At 36.4% G+C, this 22,609-nt stretch overlaps 2 protein-coding genes across 2 annotated transcripts in view; both read right to left on the bottom strand.

The window, feature by feature from the left end:
• Positions 1 to 22,609, bottom strand: part of RAD54B (RAD54 homolog B) — a 131,864-nt gene that overhangs the window by 75,486 nt on the left and 33,769 nt on the right. The window lies entirely within an intron of this gene.
• On the bottom strand, positions 10,508 to 17,634 carry LOC101654981 (fibrinogen silencer binding protein). The gene is made up of 2 exons (XM_004697473.2): positions 17,249 to 17,634; positions 10,508 to 12,347 (listed from the first exon to the last, which is right to left on the bottom strand). The coding sequence occupies exons 1-2, from the start codon at positions 17,620 to 17,622 to the stop codon at positions 11,822 to 11,824; spliced, it is 900 nt and encodes a 299-aa protein (XP_004697530.1). The 5' UTR covers positions 17,623 to 17,634; the 3' UTR covers positions 10,508 to 11,821.

The following is a 22,609-nucleotide window of genomic DNA, read 5'->3' as shown; positions in this document are numbered from 1 at the left end:
AAAAGTAAAGGTTTTTAAAGATGTCAAAGAAAAAAATAATAAAATTATCTTGAGTATGTCCCACGTGAATTTCGAGAACAGACTGACACACGAAACATCAATGAGAGAAGACCCGACAAGCTGTAGAATGACATCACGAACCTCAAGGATGTGAAGAAAGTAAATGGTCATTAAAAAGACAAAGATGAAAGATAAAAGTGGTCTTGAACTTAGATTACCTAAAGCAAATTGAAGAAATGAAGTGAAAGAGCTAAATAGAAAATTTAAAGGACAGCTTGATATTATAACGAAATATTCAAGGATCTGGAATTAAAAAGTCAGAAGGGAAGAACCTATCTCAAGCTGAAAGAACTGAAGAAAAAAAATTAAGGTCTAGAGTTACAAGATATAAGGATTCTATGGGCAAAATGTTGAATGATGCAGGAAGCTATAAAAGAAGATGTAAGGAATACACATAGTCAATGTACCAAAAAAGAACTAGTTGACATTCAACTATTTCAAGAAATAGCATACCATCAAAAACCAAGAGTAATGAAGGATGGCATTCAAGTTGCATTGCAGGCATTGGCCAAAAACAAGGCTCCAGGAGTTAACAAAATACCAACTGAAATGTTTCAACAAGCTGATGAAGTACTGGAAGGACTTTGTTTCAAGAAATCTTGAAGGCAGCTACCTGGCCAAATGACTGGAAGAGATCCATAGTTGTGCCCATTCCAAAGAGGGTGGCCTAACAGAATACAGAAATTTAGAACAATATCACATGCAAGTAAACTTTTACTGAAGATCACTCAGCAACAGTTGCTGAGTTCAGCCCGTTTCAGAAGACATGGAACAAGGAGTATCATTACTGACACCAGATAGGTCTCAGCTGAAAGCACAGAATATTAGAAAGATCTTTACTTGTGTTAAATTGACTATGCAAAGGCATTCAATTGTGGATCATAACAAACTATTGATAGCCTTTAGAAGAATGGCAATTCCAGAACACTTCATTGTGCTCATATGGAACCTGTACATGGACCAAGAGGCAGTTGTACAAACAGAACAAGGGGATACTAGGTGGATTAGAATTCAGAAAGGTATGTCAGGATTGTATCCTTTCACCATACTTACTTAATCTGTATGCTGAGCAAATGATCCTCGAACCTAGTCTGTATGACGAACACAGCATCAGGATTAAAGGAAAGCTTACTAACAACCTGCCATATGCAGATGACACAACCTGGCTTGCTAAAAGTAAGGGGGACTTGAATCACTTGCTGATGAAAATTAAGGAATAGATCCTTCAGTACAGATTACAAATCAACGTAACAAAAACCCAAACCCTCACAACAGGAACAATAAACAACATCATGATAAATGGAGAAAAGACAGAAGTGATCAAGGACTTAGTTTTGCTTGGATCCACACTCATGGAAGCAGGTATCAAGAAATCAAACATATTTTTCTTTTTAAACCATTTTATTGGGGGCTCGTACAACTCTTATCACAATCCATACATACATCCATTGTGTCAAGCACATTTGTACATTTGTTGCCATCATCATTCTCAAAACATTTTCTTTCTACTTGAGCCCTTGGTATCAGCTCATCCTCCCCCCCCCCCACACACACACACACTCCATTCCCTCATGAACCCTTGATAATTTATAAATTATTATTATTTTGTCATGTCTTACACTGTTCGATGTCTCCTTTCACCCACTTTCTGTTGTCTGTCCCCCAGTGAGGGGTTATATGTAGATCCTTGTGATCAGTTCCCCCTTTTTACTTTTTACCCCACCTTCCCTCCACCCTCCAGGTACAAACATCATACTCTATTAAGCAAACTCTATTAAATCTGCTGCACAAGATCTTTCGAAGAGCAAGTGTTGAAGAGCAAGGATGTTACATTAAGGGCTAGGATGTTACATTAAGCGCTAAAGTACACCTGACCCAAGTCATGGTATTTGCAATTGCCTCATATGCATGTGCAAGTTGGACAATGGATAAGGCAGACTGCCAAAGAATTGATGTATTGATTTGTGGTACTCTGAAGAATACCAAAATATGAGGGACTACTGGAAGAACAAACAAATTTGTCTTGGAAGAAGTAGAATCAGAATGCTCCTTCGAAGTAAGGATAACAAAGACAGTGGCTGCAACAATAGGCTCAAACATAAAATGGTGAGGATGGTACAGGACCGCTCAGAGTTTCAATCTGTTGTGCAAAGGGTTCCTATGAGTTGAGCCAACTCAAGAGCACTTAACACACAGAACATTTTCTGTTCAAAGGTGTAGTGGGTTAAGGTTCAAACCCACAGCCCCTCTCCTCTGCAAGAGGAAGAGGAGCATATCTGCTCCCTTAAGACGGCCTCTCAGAAATGTAGGGAGCAGTCCTACTCTGTCCTATGAGTCCGAATGGACTCAAGAGCAAGCGATTGGGGACGATATTTTATTCTAACTCAGCAAATGTACAAGTTTTAGTAAAAGGCTCAAACAAATTTAGGTGAGTTTTGTTTGTTTCTCTCTCTCTAAGAGGAAATTTAAAATAGAGAGGGATTAATTTATTATTTCAGGGGCAAAAAAAGAGCTTTTAATGAAGTCATTCTTGACTTCCTACTTGTTAAGGAACACACACACACGCACACACACTATATCATAGGAAAGGCATGAAAAAATAAAACAAGATTATTCTGTAATGTATCTTAGGGAAACGCTGCAACACATGCATCAAAAGGGAACTTTTCCAAGCAAAAATTGTCTAACTCTACTACTTCCATTTCAAGCATCCAAACACCCTGCTCACAGCCTTTACTGCTTCAAGCTCCCAGTCACTCCTCAACTACTCTAATATGGCTTCATCCAGTTCTCCCACAAACAGGACGTTGAACCAGTTTGCACCCTTTCAGTCATGGCAGGTAGACAAAATCAGAACAGGCCCAATTTTTAAAATTTGGGTGTGGCAGAATAATAACCAGAACTGGAAAAATCTGTCATAGCCCTAGAACAAGAGACTTGCAAGAGGCATACTGAGGCTTTTCAAGGAACCTAGTGAGGGAAACTGGATCATGGCCAGGACTGTGGAGCATAACAGTCAAAACAGAGAAGTCAGCTGACATCTTTGAGTGGGGCAGCATGGTTCTGACACTGCTGGTTACGATATTTGATTGTTATGCAATGCACACACTGCCCTTGTTTTCTAAAAGAGATTACGTTTCAAGCAAGACACAGACTCATAGTATTTCCCCCTCTGATTATTGTTTCAGTTCAACCACATTTTACAAAGTCGGGTCCACTCCACTTTCTCTTGTTGGCCAAGACTGAACTGGGAAGAAATGGTTGAAAGCTCTGCCCAAACTGCCCTTGCTGAAGGTCACTAGTGAGCTTTCCCCAAATAAATCCAGTTTATTTTAAGTCCTTAAAGTGCTGAAAACTGTTTGACAATGTTGGCAACTTCCTCCTTAGAGATATAAAACTTTTTTCAGCTTCCCTATCGCACTTCAAGTTTTTTCTTCTTTGGTTGCTCTTCTCAGAGAGCTTGACCATGCATACGTCTCAGTCTAGCGCTTACTGGAGTTCTTCAAAACTGTTCCCTGGGCACACATTCTTTAGATTAACTCATCATTCTCATGGCCTCAGTACCATGCATGTACTAACAACTACATTTTTTTCTCTTTAACTCAGAACAAGACTCCAGATATGTACATCTATATAACCAATTGCATCCTAGATATATGTACAATATATCGTGTCTACTTATCTTCTCTCCAAAAATTGCTATTTTGATTTTTCCAGGTTCCAGTCAGAAAACTGGAAATTATCCCTGACACTCTCTACTGTCCCAAAGGCAATTAACCATAAAATTAAAACATTTTACCTCTTATATGGTTCTCAAAATTATGCACTATTTTCCTTCTCCATTGTCTCCACTCTACCAATCATTATATCTGGTCTGAACTACTATACTACTTTCCCAATAGGTCTACTGAGATCTCACTTGGCATCTCTATTCCCTAAATTTGATGCTTATTATATCTACTTTAAAAGGTGAAAATGACTATGTTTCTTTATTGCTAAAAATTCCATTAGTCTTAATAGTCTTACCAGAAACTTCAGCCTGTGGGTCTTCCTCCACACCCTTCATCTTAAGTCATCCCTCCGTACAGAAGTTTAAAAGTACGGTTGCTAGATTAAATCAAGTTGCCTCATTATTTAATATTTTATTGTATACTTTATTTTTGTTACAGTCATGTCAGAGGTTAAGTAGGCAACGAATTATTTAATATCAGTCTTCCTCACACAACTGTAAGATATTGGGAGAACTCTGTACCTGTAGTCTTCCTCACCATATTCCCAGAAAAAGTTACTTTTATAAAGGGCCATTTTGCTCCACAGGCTCTATGTTTATGAAGATATTTAAACTATGACTTAAAATTAATTAATTTTCACTGAAAAAGTTATTAACTTCAAATTCATTTTTGTCACTTTTCATTTTCAGTTTAATAAAATTTTCTTCAAGATCATTTTCCAAATAAATTTCATAACAAAGATGTCTTTTTTTAATGCATTGCACTGCACTGACTAGGAATTGCCACCATGAGTTTTCTTTCGTAGCCATAAATTTCACCAAGTTCAGTTTGGCTGAGTCAAATTTTGCCTCTCTAAATATTACTACATTAGTTTTAGTCAAAAACAAATTCACCCATTTTTAAAGTGGTCATTGTCCTCTACTAATTGTTTTTGCTTCAGAAAGTTTCCCCAGGTGAAGATTTTTGTTGTTGTTTAAGTTTTATTAGCATCAGTCACGTCATACAATTCACCCAGATGCAGTTTTGAGGTTTTTAGCATTAACAAAAGATGATTTGCTATTTCTTAACTCTTAACAAATTTTATGGTCTCACTTTTAGCTAATTTTATTGGTTTTTACATTCTTTCTACCAGTATCAGTCATTATGTATTGATGAATAAATAAGGAACTGTATCTCTATCCAATTTTCATCTTCTTAATATTTTTTAAATTAAAAGATCATTTTCTTGGAGGCTCTTACAACTCTTATAACAATCCATTCAAAGTTCACAAGGAAGGAGCACAGCAGCCTGTGGGATCATGAGGTGTTGATGGGATCAGATATCAGGCATCAAAGACACAGGGGGGATGGACAACAGAAAAGTGGGTGAAGGGAGACATTAGTCAGGGTAAGACAGGAAAAAGTATTAATTTATAAATTATCAAGGGTTCATAAGGAAGGGAGTATGTGGGAGGGAGGGGGAAAAATGAGAAGCTGATTCCAAGGGCACAAGTAGAAAGAAAATGTTTTCAAAATGATGATGGCAACCAATGTACAAATGTACTTGACACAATGGTTGTATGTATGGATTATGATAAGACCTATATGAGCCCCCAATAAAATGATTTTTAAAAGTGAAAGAAAATTAGAGCAAAGGTTGTTACAAGTGCTAGAGAATTTAATGGAAAGGGGCAGGGAGGGAACTTTTTAGAGTGATAACATTCTAAATGTTACAGGATTCAAATTATACATACGTACTCATTTGTCAAAACTCATCAAATGATACCCACAAGATCTATATAATTCACTATATGCAAATGTTACCCTCCAAAAAATAAATACTGAGCTTGTCAACAATACTCATGCAAAAAGAGTTTAGGGGGGAAAATATGCTAATATCTGCAACTTGGGTTTTGCTGTAGTACAAAGGGTGACTTTCTATGAGTTGACACCACTCAATGGCATCTAACAACAGCATCTGCAACTTATTTTAAAATGCTCTTTTTTAAACAGATGGATTGAGTGTCCAGTCACCTGAAACAACAAAGAAGAAAAATCAAGAATGTGAGAAGCAAGCAGACTCTAGCACTAATCGCCTCCATGAGCCAGTAGGTCCTTGAGCATGAGATGAGAAGAGCTGGATGATGCCCTCCTACATTACGTTTCAGGGATATAATACGAGGGGGTCTGTCTTAACAGAAAGAAGGAAAACAAATGTGGAATAGTATTTCAAATGTCCAAAGAATCCAGACCTATAGTGACCCACTGGAGCTGTAGGAATGCTGGAGACTGTTGCCCTGAAATACTTGTCAAACACTGAGGTAAAACTGGCCTCTGAAGGCCTCTAAAAGAGTTTCATTCAAAGACTAAGAATGTCGTCTCAAAGTACTGTACTTTAAAAAAAAGCCTTTTTGACAATAGTCATTCTAAAGCACAGATGACAAACTTTAGGGGGCAGTGTGTCTAAACCAGAGCACAAATAGCAAGCATATTGACACTTGTGAAGAATGTAATCAATGTCACTATGTATCTACAGAAATTGTAAATGCGCACATGTTTTGATGCATACACTTTCACCAAAAATTAACTTTTAAAAAAGGTAGGTTGATGGATAGCTATATGGATATATAAGAAAGCAAATATAATATTAATTTTAAAATCCAGGTGAAAAGTTGAATGTTTATTATAAAATTATTTCTATAGATTTAAAAAGTCTTTTCTATACATTTGAAGTTTCTTTACAATATGTTGGGGAAAATCTTTATAATAGGCATAAATTGACACATGATTTTTAAAAAACAACCACTTACAAAGCAATTCCAATCAATATCTATTTTTAAATGTTTAACTTGTTTGGGGCTGTGGGGCAAAATTGAGTGGTATTTTTATTTTGTTTTCCATGTGCCACCAAACAATTCAAAACTAAATGCATACAGTATGAATCCAAAGAATGCTCTCCTTGCTGCCATCAAGCCAATGCTGACTCAAAGCTACCCTGCAGGGCAGGGGAGACTTGCCCCTGTGAGTTGCAGGATAGAAAGCCTCATCTTTCTCCTGAATTAAAATTGTAGCTACTTGTTTTAGTCAAAGTTCAAGAGCAATGCAAGACAGCTTCAAAAAGTCCTGCGGAAAAAGTCTATTACCTTTCAATTCCATTTTTCCATGAATTTTTCAAAGTCTGTATAATATATAGAACCAATTTCTCAGAATTGCTTTTACATGATAGGTCACATACAGGATAGATTTTACATGATAGGTCACATATTTGAAGAATTTATTCTTATATTTTTAACTACTATAAACATGTTTCAAGGAGCCCTAGTGGTGCAGCATTAAGCACTCAGTAACAAAGCAAAAGGTCAGTGGTTTGAATCCACCAGCCACTTTTCATGAGAACGATGTGGCAATCGGCTTTCATAAAGCTTTATAGCCTTGAAAAGCCTATGGTGCAGTTCTACTCTGTTCTATACGGTTACTATGAGTTGGAATTCAACTCAACCACAGTGAGTTGTTTGGGTCTCGGTTTTATAACCATCTTTCCTCTAATTTTTAAAAGTATTTACAAGCAATTTCACAATCAAATATTTAACTGAGTTAGAGAATTTGTGGGCATTAACATTTTTTAAAAGGAGCAAGATATTTAGATATGGTACATTTGGCATTTATTATAATGCAATCTGCTAAAAAATTATTTCAATAATGCACTATCAAAATTTTTACCTTTATTTTACTGAATTATCTCATTTATGGCACACATAAAGCATACAAATCAATACAATGTACTATCTTATCTTGTATTTGAAAGAACATGCATTAACAAGCACTTAACCATTTTTACAGTATATATCAAATAGAAATCATTTTATTATAAACTATTTAACCATGTCTATTTAAAATTTAACATTATGAAAGAAGGCACATGGAAAAATTCATATTTTAAACATTTTCACATTAGTTAAGATATAAAACAGTAGACAGAATCATTCAGAAAATGAATTAACTGTATGCAAGTAAGCTGATGTCTCATTTTATAAAAAAGTATTTCATTTGAATATTGTAAGAAATCTGCAGATATATGTTAGAAATGAAAGAGCTTTATTGACTTCTTGAAATGGCACTTTAACATGGTTTAGTTCAGAACACCACACGTTATAATAAAAACAATTAATCCATTTAAATTCACATGTAAATATAGAAGACCGAAAAGGTGACAGAAATAGTGTATCTACTATCTAAATGATTAGTGTATTGAATGGACTTATCTGCTGGCTCAGTATACATTTCAAATGTACTATATGTCTTGAGAATCAAATCTCTATTTTTAAAAATAAAATCAATCTTCCTGTGATGTTTTCCCAACACTACATTATCTAAGTGAAGTCCACGCGCAGCTCTCTATGCTAAGCCACCTGTCTGGTGATGTCAGTGTACTCGACTACAATGAGCACACCCCCGTGCCCCCTTAGTGAAACTTGTCCTCTACAACACCTGCTAATAGGAGCTGGATGAGCAACGTCCACATTCAAGTCTCAAAATAAAAAATGTAAAAAGCTTTAACCTAGAATTTCTCTCTCTAAAATATTCACAAGATGATAATAAATGTTACCTCCAAAAGGGGTTTTATTGTCAAATAACTAGTTTTCATTATAAAGAAATTCTCATAAGTGATACATTTATATAATGGAATGTTGTAGAAAAAGGAGAATTATACAATGGAGAGGAATTATAGGCTGCTGTAAATTCACTGCAATGAGTGCAATTCTGGTGCTTAAAACTATGTAAAAGTAAAAAATAAAATAAAATTACTTAAATTTTTTAACTATGTAAAAGTTATTAAAAATTCTACAGAGCCCCTAAATGCTAGCAAATTTGTTACCTAATACAATCCCCAACCCCACCCCCACTCCCCCCAAATACACCCCACCAACTTCTTAGGCAATAATGGAGAAAAAACTCACCACAGCAAACTATGTTGACATTATTTGGGGAGCAGCGAAACAATTTTCAAGGGCAACTTTGTTTATATGTGATTTTTTAGCTTCCACAAAACATATGTACTTTTTTAAATACAAAACTCTCCTAGAAATATCTCACAGAACAAATGTTCCATAGAACACACTTGGAAGAACTCTAACAGCTATACAAAGTCACCATTCAAAATGAACATACATGATTAACTCACAGTAGCATGCTGAGATGATGATATGAATTACATTTCATAAAGTAATTTGCTTTCAATAGTTTCAAAAAGCTAAAGCTTACTACTGATGCATTTAATAGAATAAATGCATTGAATGCATTGAAAAATAACCTCTCAAATTAGAATTATAAGATTCACTAGACTCAAAGAGAAGTCAGGACACAGATAAAAAAGAAGGCAAAAATGATTGATATTTATCAAAGCATTTCTAGCACAAAAATTTTAACCCTAACAGATATAAAATGTTCTATTTTTAATTTAACCAAATAGGCTGTCAACAAGCTAAAACAGTACCATAAAAGTCAACTTTACATTTGCTCTATTTCTATAACCAAAACCAAAATTCTGAGTTTAATTTCCTCACTATAATACCCACCTCTAAATGCTGCTCTAAAACTCTTCCTAAGTCATGTCATTCCACTAATCAAAAGTTGTCAATAGCTTCCCATTGCCTAGTCAGTTAAATGACTTTTTTTAAAAGCATTTAATACAATCTAGCACCAACCAACCTTCAAATTTATAGCCCTCAATGCACCTTTACCTACTCTTCAACACAAAATTTGAAAATTTAGTAAGATTTAGACACACGCTGTTCCAAACTACTTTTTTTTAGTACCTCTCAAATATTATCTGGCACCAGGATGACTGAGTTTATTAAACTGATTACTGAACCCCACCCTACTTCCCAGTGTATTCATCAGGTAAGAGAAATTACATTTCTAAACAATTATCAAGTGATGCTAAGGCTGCTGGTTCAGCAGCCACACTTTGAAAGTCATTTTTATATTCCAACAACCAGAAAATTGGAAGTCCACTGGCTAAATGAAGCCCACGCATATATTTCTACCTAGTATTTTTAAGACATGCTAATTTTGAACATGTAAGAATTAGAAAATTCAGTTTAAAAACTATTCTGACTTCTGGCTTTTTTCTACAATTAAAAATTCAGCTGGAACAAAACAGGAGCATATCATTTAATCAGGGGAGACGTCCTGGCCCAGGTTACCAGAGCCCTACTTGACACTCTCCACACTCACATCACCCATCATCAGGCTGTGCTCTGCTTGTCCACGCTGATCCCTTTCCCCTACTCTGTGTCTCATGATTTCATGTTGCTGACTCTAACTTCAAACACTTCCCCCTCTACTGCTGAAAGTCTGTCCTTGCTCTTAGGTGGTGTTGAGTCCCTTTATGAATCATAGCATCCTTAAGTGACAGAGTGGGATTTCCTGGGCTGTAATCGTTACAGGAGCAATTTCCAGGTCTTCTCTGCAGAGCCACTGGGTTCAAGCTGCAAACCCTAAGAGCTGTGCCATAAGGACTCCTTTGCTGAAATTCACCTTATTCCTTATCAAGTGTGACTTAAAGTCCTTTCTTAGGAAAAGCCCTAGCAAAAATAGAAATCCTTAAGTAATATAGAAGGAGCATCAGTGGCACTGTGGGCTAAGTGTTGACTTACTGGCTCAAAACTACCAGCTGCTCAGGAGAAAGATGAGGCTTTCTGCTCTCATAAAGATTCACAAACTGTTGCCCTGAATGAAAATCAACTAGATGGCAGTAGATTGGATAAAATACATATAAAAATTTAATGTAAAAATGATGTGTATTTTAAGAGTCAAGGTTTTACATATTCCCAGAAATAGCAAAGTGACACTATTTACACAAATAAAACATAAAAGACAAGATTATATGTTATAAATCTACATAATGTTTTTGAAATTTTCATTCTATGTACAATTTTAATTTGTCCATTCTGATTTTTACTATAAAAGAGATCTTTTTAGCATATTATAAATTATACAGCCAAAGTATACCGCAGCTCCATTAGAATATCATATCTTATTTTGCTGCCCAAAAAAAGGGGAGGGGGGACGAGTAGGGGAAGCTGACACAATTTCTCTGATTTCATAAACAAATAATCTTTCTAAGCAATTTAAAAAAATAAATGCTTCCTAGTTTTAAATCTGATGACTAAGGTGGAGGAGTTTTGCTTCTACAGAATGGGGGTGGCAGATCGATCACAAGGAGGCAGCAATGCTGAGTGCTGATTCTGAGTATCTTGTCTCTGTCATAAATAATTTTGCTATTCTAGTATAAATTGCGGACCTCTTCTGGACCTCATTTTCATTATCTTCAAGTTGAAAAGATGAAAGAAAGAAGAAGAAAAACTTTCATCTCTAAAATCCTAGTACTTCTCCTTCCAAAGATGCCAGCATATAAAAAAAAAATTTGCAGTCATATAGACAAGCTTCTTGTTTTCATGGTATTAAGTTAGCATGTCTTTAAAAAAAAAAGTTAGCATGTCTTTTAAATCAGACTGACTGAAACTTTTTCCACTTTCACAGCTCTAAGTTAAAATGCTGAAGGCTCTGACTTGAAGACTGTGTAGATGTGCTGACTGCTAACCCAGAGGGAGGTGGTCCAACCCACTAACGGATCCTCAGAAGAAAAAACTGCCAATCTGTTCCAATTAAATTTACAACCTAGGAAATCATATGGGGCAGTTCTACTTTGTCTCACAGTGCCAGGATGCGTAGAAATCAACTCGAGAACACACATCAGGTTGAGCATACAAAATTCTCTTTCATAAGTTGACAAACTTGTCGAAAAAATGGAGGAAAACAGCAAAATAAATAATCATGCTCGCCAATAAATACATTTGTATATCTCAAAGGAAAACTTAGGAAGTAAAAACTCATGTCAGTAAAGTTTTTCCACAACAGAGAACAACATTTTTTAAGAATATGCATTTTGCTTTAGGATATTTTTTTTTTTTGCTTTAGGATATTCTGAATGAATATTTGATGCTAAAATTTAAATTATTAAATTACAAGATTAAGACAGAATGTGTTTAGAGACCATTATATTCTGGTAAATCATGCCGTAAGCGAATTGCTTTTAGCTTCTCCACTTCAATTTTTGCTCTCAGCAGCTCTTCCTCTAGCTGCTGTCTTCGTCTCAGTCCATCCCTTTTTTCCTGAACATACAATGCAAAATTTTTCTGATTTTCTAAAATTATCTGATGCTCTTCTTTCAGCATTTGTAGAATCTGAGGATCACACCCTAATAGTGACCTAAAGCGTTCTCCACTCTCATGCTGAAAAAACTCATCTCTCCTTGGAATAGAAGATGGAGACAATGTCATTCTCGTATCAACAGAGGACAGTGATGGTGACAAAGATCTGTCCATAACATGTACTAATTCATGTTCTTCTCTTTGCTCTAAAGTATCACTCTGTTGAGAATTTAAAACCAGTGGAGGAGGTGGTTTCACATCTTCTTCTTGCTTCACCTCCACTGTAATAGCAGCAAGATGGTGATCCAACATTACCTGTAGTGAACTGGTACCAGCCTGTGCTTCCTGATCCATGTTTGCACTACAGCACACAAAAAAAGCATTGCAAAATGTGAACCAAATGAAGACAAAAGCATATTTATAGCATAATTTTCTATTTACTATATACTGGGTTACCAATTTTTAATGCTATAAAGAAAATTAGGAAACAAAATTTTAACCCTTAAGATAACAAAGTAACTAAGATTAGGATTTAAATGACATATACATACATATGTCTACACAAGGAGCACTGGTGGCATAGTGGCTATGAGTTGGGCTACTAACCAAAAAGACAGCAGTTCAAAACCACTAGTTGCTCTGCAGGAGAAAAGACAAAGCTTTCCACTCCTTTAAAGAATTACAGTGTCAGAAACCCCCAAGGGCAGTTCTACCCTGACCTATAGGGTCACTCACTATGAGCTGGAATCAACTCAATAGCAGTTGAGTTTTAATTTTTATGTTGGGCTTTTTAAAAAGATAGCACTAATACTACAAAAGCCAATGAGAAGAGAAAAAAAGACAATGAGGTCACTAAAAAAGAGAAATAATTTTCAATGCTTATAAAGAGACACAATCCTGAGGTTCTTAGCTAATATAAAGGGCAGTAAAATGGATCTGGATTTGTTATCTCCACATCTCAGTCCTAGATTTCCTGCTCTGCTTTCCTTCACTAATCTTAGTCTTTTCAGTAAAGTTCATCCAGAAAGAAGTCTTATGCCCATCCCTTGAGCTCCAACAGGAAGGGCAAGGCCATGTACAGGCTAAGTACTGATTTCTGCATGTGTCAAAAAAGAAAGTCAAGATTTTGTATGGTTTTATAAAACTCCCCAATGGTAACGTTCTTCTCCATAATATTAAGTCGCTATCAGTTAAAATCAAGTCAACATTACATAACAACTAGGATAAGCTAACTGCCATGTGATTCCCTAACCACTCTACCTCCAGGAAAGGGTATTTCCCCTTTATCTACCCTGTTCACAAGAGCAAAGGTTTTTGTTCAGCACCACAGAGCCAATGCCTAGCATAATACTATAGAAGGAACCTAGTATACTAGAGTAGGTGATCATCATCTGTTAAATGAAGAATGATTAAATAATGTGTTTTTATTGCACTGTTTTTAATGGCCTACATACAATATAAGATCTGGTGATTCACTGGTTAAAGCCTCAGATGCCAACTGAAAAGTAAGTGGTTCACACCAACCAGTGGTTCCCTATGAGAAAAGACCTTGAGATCTGTTCCCATAAAGATTACAGCTCAGGAAACGCTATGGGGCAGTTCTACTCTGTTCTACAGGATTGCTGTTTAGAATCAACTCAGCGGCACACAATAACAATATTTATAATATAGTCTATGAGTGAAGTAAATAATTAGCAAGGTCATCTGCTAACTTAAACACAGGGGTTCCAAGTCCACCCAGAGGTACCTCAGAGGGGGTCTGGTGATCTACTTGTGATAAATCAGCCAATAGAAATCCTAAGGAGCACAGCTCTACTTTGACATAGTTGGGGCTGCCATGAGTCAGAACTGACTCAACTAGAACTGGTTAGATTGAATATATTGAAAGTTTATATTGTTTACTGTAATTTCCATAAAGTAGACATTTCTATTAGAGGCAACTGCAATTTTATTATAACTTAACCTTTGATATAATATTTTATGACATTATAAACTTAATGTGTACTATAATCCTACTGTCTTTTAAAAATAATTTGGTAGATATCAATAAGCTGTGAAGAAATAATCTTGTCTCTTGACTTGTTTTTGTTTTCTTTCAAACTATGTTTCTACCTAACTTGAAAGTAAAAGTTATGAAGGAGAATTAAATTATTGGAACTAATTTCCTGAGAACATTTTACAAATGCTAAATAACATATTTGATAATGATTCTACATGAGTTAAAATGCTGGAGCAACTTCAAGTAAACTTGAGAAAAAAGTGAAAAATCCCAATATGATTTCACTCAGTAATGGCATTAAATAGCCAGAAGTATCAGATAGTTCTCAAAAAGATACATGTGAAATAATTAAGCAAAGTATTTAGGTTATATAAACTCCTTCATTTGAACTATATTTTTTTAAATAATTTTATTATTTTCAAAGCAAAACAATGAGCTTAATATAATTAAAATAAGTAAGATTTGCTCCTAATTCTAAGAACTCATGTGTAAGGGGTAAAATTACATATGAAAATTAAGATGGTTTTTAAAATCATTTTATTGGGGGCTCTTACAGCTCTTATAACAATCCATACATCAATTGTATCAAGCACATTTGTACATCGGTTGCCATCATCACTTTCTAAATATTTTCTCTGTTTGAGCCCTTGGTATTAGCTCCTCTTTTTTCTCTCCTTCCCCCACCCTCCCACCCTTGTGAGCCCTTGATAAATTATAAATTATTATCATTGTCATTGCTTACACCATCTGCTGTCTCCCTTCACCCACGATTCTATTGTCCTCCCCCCACCTTTTTTGGGGGTGGTGGTAGTTATACTTCAATCAGTGTCATCGGTTCTTCCTTTTCTCCCCATTCTGTTTCTGAGGGGTTATCTGTCCTGGATTCCATGTGTCAAGACCTCTTGTCTGGACCAGTATACATGCTCCAGTCTAGCTGGATTAGTAAGGTAGAACTGGGGTCATGATATTAGGGGTGAGGAACCCTCAAAGAACCACAGGAAAAATAAGTTTTTTTAAATCTTCATAATTACTATTTCAAATTAATATGTATAATAGAGTATGATTCATAATTAACAGGTAATATATTTCCATGTAATTTCATAGGTATTATATCCAGAATATTCTATTCCATTTTCTGTAAAAAGTTACAAGTAAAGCATAGAAGAGTCAAAGGAAATGCTTTAGATAAAGCCACAAAAATGATTAACAGGGGAGGGGCTTCTAAAAGTTAAGAGTCTGTATTCTGAGGATCTAAGAGGTTACCAAAACAGAGCATAATTTTCTATCAGGGAATGAGAATAATAAAGCTATAAATCAATGTGAATTACAGAAATAAACAGCAGTAATATATTTTAATAATTAAACAATATGTGTATAAACAATTATGTTTTCCTCTTAAGAAAGGAGCTTGATGAAATTAACAAACATGTTTATAAAAGCATAATTAAGTTTTCAGAACAACTGTAAACTTATGAGATAATTGTGAAGATTGAGATATAATCAGATAAGTATAAGCACCTTAAATTATTAAATAAAAAAGCTTCACAGAGAAAATGGCAGTGTAGATAAACTAACATAACCATTTAAATGGCACTTAAAGCCTGAAAATTTGATATTATTTAAATAGCATGTATATTAATGCATCTATCAATCAAATCATTTTAACAGAGAAATCATGATGCTCCAAAAGATCCAACTGCCCAAAATGTACATATTTATTCATTATCTCCTTATATTATCACTGTATTTTCAAATATGCACCTAATTGACCTATAGATTCTATGTACAGTTCCAAAACCCCAATGGTAAACAGCCTTATACTTATAATGCAAAAAGACTTTTTTTTTCTTTTTATGGCTCAAGAGAAAAACATGTTTGAATAAATAAAACAATTTTTTTTAACTGTAGTGCTTTTTTTTAGACCTCCAGCATACTAGGATTTATTTTTCATTACTGAATGTTTTAAACAGTGGCCCCAGGAATTAATGTACTGTGTAGCCATGCCTGGGATTCCCACTCGTAGTATCAACTAAAATCTATAAGTTAATAAGAAACTAGATCGAAAATATTTCCCTAGTAAACTATCAAATAACAAAAATGTTTGGCTAACAAGTTGCTTCTTTTTTTTGCAGGTGGGGGGTGAGCGGCGATGGTGGTGGTTTTGTTTTTACCTGTTTTCCTCTTAACTTGAAAGGAACATCAATCATTTGCTTCTATGACTCTTCCACCAATAGGAAAGCACATGGTAAGTAAGGTTTTGTTTGAAAGGTTCCTCAGCTAACAAGAAGGCAATTAAATGTATAGAATATAATTTACTTAAATGGTTCAGAACAAGAAAGTAGCTGCCATTTTTATATCTAGCGAGGAGTTAGGATTTGAATTAATTGAAAAATAACAATTACGAAGACTTCCCGGCAAGTATTTATATAGAGAGCACAAAGGTTTCCAAAAAGCTGTTTCAAACCCTGAAAGAACCCAGGTTCCTCTTTTGAGTATACTAAAATTGTCTGATTTCCTTGCAAAGCAGTTTGGGAAAGCTTACCTTTCCTGTATGAACCATGATCAAAGTGAAACTAGATCACTAATGATCACTGAAAAGTATTTTAAAACCTTTTATTCCATCATCTGATCCCTACTTGGGTATTAGTTCCCTTACCATACAATCTTTATTTTAAATGTAAGTTAGTTTTAAAAAATTTTTTTAATTAATGTAAGATACAATATTCCCATTAAGTTTACTTAATTGCTGCTTTAAATTCCATTTTTGTGGCTCAATGCACAGATTCAATAAGTATAGACAGAGACCATTCTTAAAATAGTTAAGATTATAAAAGCCAAAGTTCCATTTCTCTTAAAACAGCTTCATGCAAATTATTCATAAACTTGAAAATCCTAAGGAAACGTGATCTTAAATAAAAAGACAAAGAGGTCTCTCTCAAAAGCTACTTAAAAGCCTAAAAAGTTTATGAGGTGAGGTTATAAAATGCATTCCATTTAGTCCTCTCCAACCTTTACTTTTTAAAAACTACAGGGGAGGGGAGGACAAAGGAGGAAAAGGGGGGAGGGGAAAGCAAATTGTGGCTTAAATCAAAAGCAGGGGAAAAATTCCTTAAACCTTCACTTTTCCTTTGAAAAATGCAAAACAAAGCCACCATTCATTGCGCCCACTGTGGGAATGCTTAATGCATATCTCCATCACAACTAAACCAAAACCCGAAAGATAGGCGGCGCCATAATTTTCCACAAGAGAAAATAAAGCTTACCTTTGTATGTGGTTCCTGTCTCTTACCAGGCAAAAACTGGAAATCTGGGGAATCATCTCCATAACTTTCTTGGTTGGCTCAGAAATATTGCTTTTTAAATCTGACTGGGTCTCTTTTTGCTGCAATAGTTCCTGTTTGGCATATTCTTTGAGCCTTTTGTACAGGGTGCGTAGGCCCTGAGCCGTTCGAGGAGGGCGGTCTACTCCAACTGCATTATAGTTAACTGCTATGATATCCCAGCATCTATTCTTTTCCACTATTACTGAATGTTTATTAGTGTGTTCTTCGAGAATTTTAACGTATGGCTTCACAAGCTTTAGCAGATCAAGCTTTTCAGATAAGGTAAAATTGGACGATCTAGCCTTTCCTACCATTGTTCTGTTCAAATTAAGTAGGCAGTCTCTGAAACCACCATGCAGCCTCCAGCTCTGCTCAGCTCTTTTCACAAACAGAAAAAGATCAGGCTTAACTAGGCTAGCCTCATTTAGGCCCACGCCTACAGGGGAGGGTTTATTAAAATTCCTCCAGCTTAAGCTGACGCAGGTTCAGGAAATCTGCTTAAGCCCGCCTGACCTACATAAAGCTTCTTACTGAAGAAGACAGGGAGGCACAAGCAAAACACACTTGTATATAAAGAGAACAGCGCGAGATAGGATTCAATACACAAAGGTCTAGACTAGAGATAAGCATGGAACACAGCTAAAAATTAGCTAATTTAGGGAGACTATCAGATTTCTGCACGTGTATGCCTAGCTGATAGACTGGAGCTACACTGCAGTATCACTTTAATAAAAACAAAAGAGGCACTGTGTTTTTTTGTGGTATTTGTTTACAATTCCAGTAGACAGAAAAATTAAAACCTAAAGATATGAGCGGTGAACGGAGGAATTTCCTCACAGAGCCCCTAATCAAGGTTTCTGAGCTGCAGGGCTCTCTTACAATATTTGCATAATGCTGGTCCTGCTGTCAATCAGGAATTGCATATCCTCTAGCTAGTTAGGTTACACCCAGACCAGGCTCTTCCATAAAGCTAAGCTTCTCCTTCAGCTTACGGGCTACCTCCCCACCCCCACCCCCACCCCCATGCTTTTCCCCCACAGTTATTTCAGAAGAAATTTTTGTTGAATACTAAACCCAAAATGCAGACAAAAACATGTTTTAACCACCATGGATTATTCCAGCTATGAGTGAGTATGTAGCCTGCTTTATCGTGTATAAAAAACCCTCCATTCACAGTGAAACAGCATAATCAAGCCTAAGTCTGCACACAACCAAATCACATCTACTGTTATCAGAGAGCAGACTGTTATTCAGCTAGCCTCACTCACACAATTGGAACCCGGAAAGGGAACTGCTAGTGTGGCCATGTGGCCAGTTTGCATGTTTTGAATCTATTTTCTAATTAGAATCTATTTTCTAATACCTGTGTGAAAAGATGATAAATAATCATGTAAGCAACATAAGTCTTTTCTCCAGCTGTACATGTTTCTTCAGATGGGAAGAATTAAAGCCTACTTAATTCCGATCAATCAAATAAATATTGATCACCTATTACGGATGTCACCTATTACCAATGTTCCTAAGCAGTGTGCAAGTTATAAGGAACTCAAAGGTGAATCTCCATTGAGTCCCTACAAAGATTGCAAAGAATGAGACTTACTGCTATTAGGTCAGTTCAGACTCAGCCAAATCTCATTATCCTCTTTTCCATTCTTTTATAAAAACCAGACAATTGAATGGAAGCCTTATATGATTTAAATTGTTCAGGGTGAAAATTAAAGGAGTGCTCAGCGGTACTGTTAGGTAGGCCAGCATAGGACTGGGGGATGTCCATTAACGCGTGCCCAGAGGGTCAAGCTAGGGAAACAAAGGAATGCGCACCGCACATGTTCAGGGTTGCCGGTAGGCAGGGGTGGGCGTGAACTTGAATTGGATCACCTAGCCAGGTAAATTCAATTCAGCCAATGGGGTCGACCAGGGGTCTTCCACCACGCCTCCCTGTGGAATCCTTGAAAAGGCAGAAGCCCGGAGGGGAGGGAGAAAAGGACAAGAACCGAGACGGGAGGAGAACTTAGAACGGAAGAGAGAGAACTCAGGCGCAGAGAGCTTTGGCACGCGTTGCGGGACGCAGAGCCGCTTCCAGCTAGGCCGCATGTCCGGGAGGAGCCCCTTGGGTGCCGTGTAAACCTGAAACTTCTTCTAACTTTCATAAAACTCACTTCGATCACGAACCAGGCTTCGGCGTGAATTCTTTCTCGCGCGGAGCCAAGGACCGAGGTATAAATCTAGCTCCAGAGAGATCTAACAGTACCTTTCCTTGTCTTAGTGCAGTTTTACATCTCAGGCAATTGTAGCAATCTAAAGTACTGCAGATGATTATTGTCCACAGAGAAGCAAATCACGATCCACCAGAAAAGCACTCTGGCCACAGGTAAAGTCAGTCAAGCTCTTTCCGAGGTTTTTTTTTAAAGAGTGAAAAAAGAATCACGGAAAGCATAGAGTATTTCGTTATAATATTTTCCACTGTTTTTGGACGTCATAGATATTAATATTAAGAACTGATGGTAAAGATACAGAAGGAATTGGCTGTCCACTTCAAAGAAATTAGCCAGTGAAAGCCTTTTGAACAGCAGCGGAATATTGTCAGATACCGAAAACCTAATGAACAGAAGCAGAACATAGTCAGAGACGGTGCTGGATGATAAGCCCTCAGGTCAGAAGGCACTAAAAATATGACCAAGAAAGAGCTGCTTTCACAAAGCAGAGTCAACCATAATGACATGGACAGAATAGAATCTTTAGGATCTTCAATTGCTGATGGGGCATGACTCAAAATGAAAACAGCTGCAAACATCTATTAATAACTGGAAGAAGGACACAGTGGCTGCAATGGTGGGCTCAAACTTATCAACCAACCACAGGGAGGATGGCCCAGGAACAGACAAGGCTTTGTTTTATCGTACCCAAGGTCACTATGAATCAGAACAAACTCAACGGCATCCTAACAAAAAGAAAATAAAAGTTCATGGAAAATATGATAACTCGAAGACAATGGAACTTTTCAAGGAAGTTATTTGTGACATCCCCCATATATACTAAAAATTTTATTTATAAGATTGGCAACATTTTTGAAAGTTAAAAATGTCCAAGAGTGAGCAAAGATGTAAAGCAATACTCTACTGTTTATGGGAATGTAAAGTGGCATTTTGGATGATAACAGATCAGTATTTTACCTGTGCAGTAATTTTACAGACTCTATTTTAGAAAAATATGCACAAATGAGCACAAAGAGCAATGAAGCATTCTATGCAGTGCCACAGCACTGGACGCAACTATTTTCAGTTGGAAAAGAGTTAAAAATCACTAGGGTAATTCCATACTATAAAGTCTACTCTAGGAAGCATTAACGTCAAAGACATAAGTCCAGCTCCAAGACACAGGATGGAGTAAAAGAAAATACAAAACAACAAGGCTGCTGTTGTGGCCTTAGAGTCCATTAAAACACACAGTGACTCGATGTGTGCAAAGTAGCATACAGTATAATCCTATTGTGCATACAACAAGCACTAAAGGGTAAATTTCTTTGGTAAAGATGTACTTCGTAGGCATAAGAAACCATATCCAACAATGGCCTAGAAGTCTCTTCTCTGTTACGGTAGTCACTAGCCACTTGTAACCATCAAGTACTTGAAATGTAATTAATGGAACTAAGGAACTAAATTTTAATTGTATTGAATTTCAAGTAATAAAAACTTAAAATTTATAAAGTGAGTCACTGGTTTCCATTAAACACACATTATTTTGGAAGGAGCCCTGGTGGTGCAGTGGAGTGTGCACTGTGCTAATAACCACAGTCAGCAGTTCAAACCCAATAGCTGGGAGAAAAACGACGTTTTCTGCTCCCAGAAAGATTGACAATGTGGGCAAATCCAAAGGCACAGTTCTGCTCAATCTGAGAGGGTCACTACTAGCCAAAATCAATCCAATGGGTTTTTGTTTTGGTTACTGTTTGAGCAGGATTACATTCTACCCTCTTCATAATATATGATCGTTTCTAGTAAAGCAAATAATAACTGCCCACTGAGTCCATTTCACCAAATTGATTTGATTGAATGAAATTTTTTCTATCCACTAAAGTTATAAGCATTTAGATTTATTTGACTATTTCATGCATATAAAACATTACATTGATAACACATAAATTAAGCACAAAAGCCCAAACCCACAGCCTTTAGAGGATTTTAACTCTTAGCAACACTGTCAGAACAGAACACTGACAGAACAGAACTGTCTCATATGGTTTCAGAGACTGCCTATATAAAAGCTTTTTATAAATTACAATAATGTTATAGAATCTACCTCAGAAAAGCATTCAAATGAGTAGAAATGTGTACCGGCAGAGCAACTGGTGGGTTTGAACCTCAACATTGCCCTTAGCAGCCACAGCTTAACCCACTGGACCACCAGGGCTCCTCTGTACATTGTGAGTGGTTATTAATTTTGAAATATTTACTATACTAAATCTATTATAATTAAATTATTTTCTAGTTTAAAAATAAGGATAAAAATTTTCATTGAAAAAAAAAAAAGGGTAGAATCAATACCAAACTAAATAAATAAAACTCACTGCTATTGAGTTGATGCTGACTCAAATCGACCCTACATAGATTACAAAATTAGTATTCTCATCAAAACAGGAAAGTAAAATGAGAGGGTGTGACCCATAGCCCTAGAGGGGACAATACTGGAGACACAGTGTGGAAATCCTGCCCAATCTGATCCCACCACACAGAAGCAAATCACTAAGGGTGTTCAACAGAACAGCAAGGGAACAGAGCAACGAAGTCCCCAGGGAAAACCAAAAATAGTCTTTGGGGCCAGGGCTTGGCACCCCAACAGACTGGACTCGAAAACACTCCTAAAAGCCAACAAACAGTCCTTGAATTAACTACAAGCTTTTCTTGTTGTGTTTTGTTTTGGTTTTTGTCATTGGTTTGTTGTTGTTTTGTTTGCTTTTGTTGCTTGGTTTTGTTCTGTCTTGTTTATGTGCATGTTATTATCTCCACAGGTCTGTCTAAATAAGTTAGGCTGGATGAACAATCTGGAGGAGAAAACAACAGGACCGACAGTTCTGGGGGGAAATGGGAGAAGGGGAGGTGGGGAGAAAAGTAGTGGTGTTAACAAACCCAGGGACAAGAGAACAACAAATGATCCAAATCGGTGGTGAGGAGGGTGTAGAAGGCCTGGTAGGGCGTGACCAAGGGTAATGTAACCTAGAGGAATTACTGTAACCCAAATGAAGGCTGAACATGATAGTGGGGCAAGAGGAAAGTCAAAGGAAATAGAGGAAAGAGCTAGGAG

Source organism: Echinops telfairi, unplaced genomic scaffold, assembly GCF_000313985.2.
Source record: "Echinops telfairi isolate 266 unplaced genomic scaffold, ASM31398v2 ScPeMD7_1;HRSCAF=3_0, whole genome shotgun sequence".
In the NCBI taxonomy this organism is placed as follows: Eukaryota; Metazoa; Chordata; class Mammalia; order Afrosoricida; family Tenrecidae; genus Echinops; species Echinops telfairi.
Note: the sequence above shows the minus strand (reverse complement) of the source record. Positions and strands in the feature narration are given on the sequence as shown.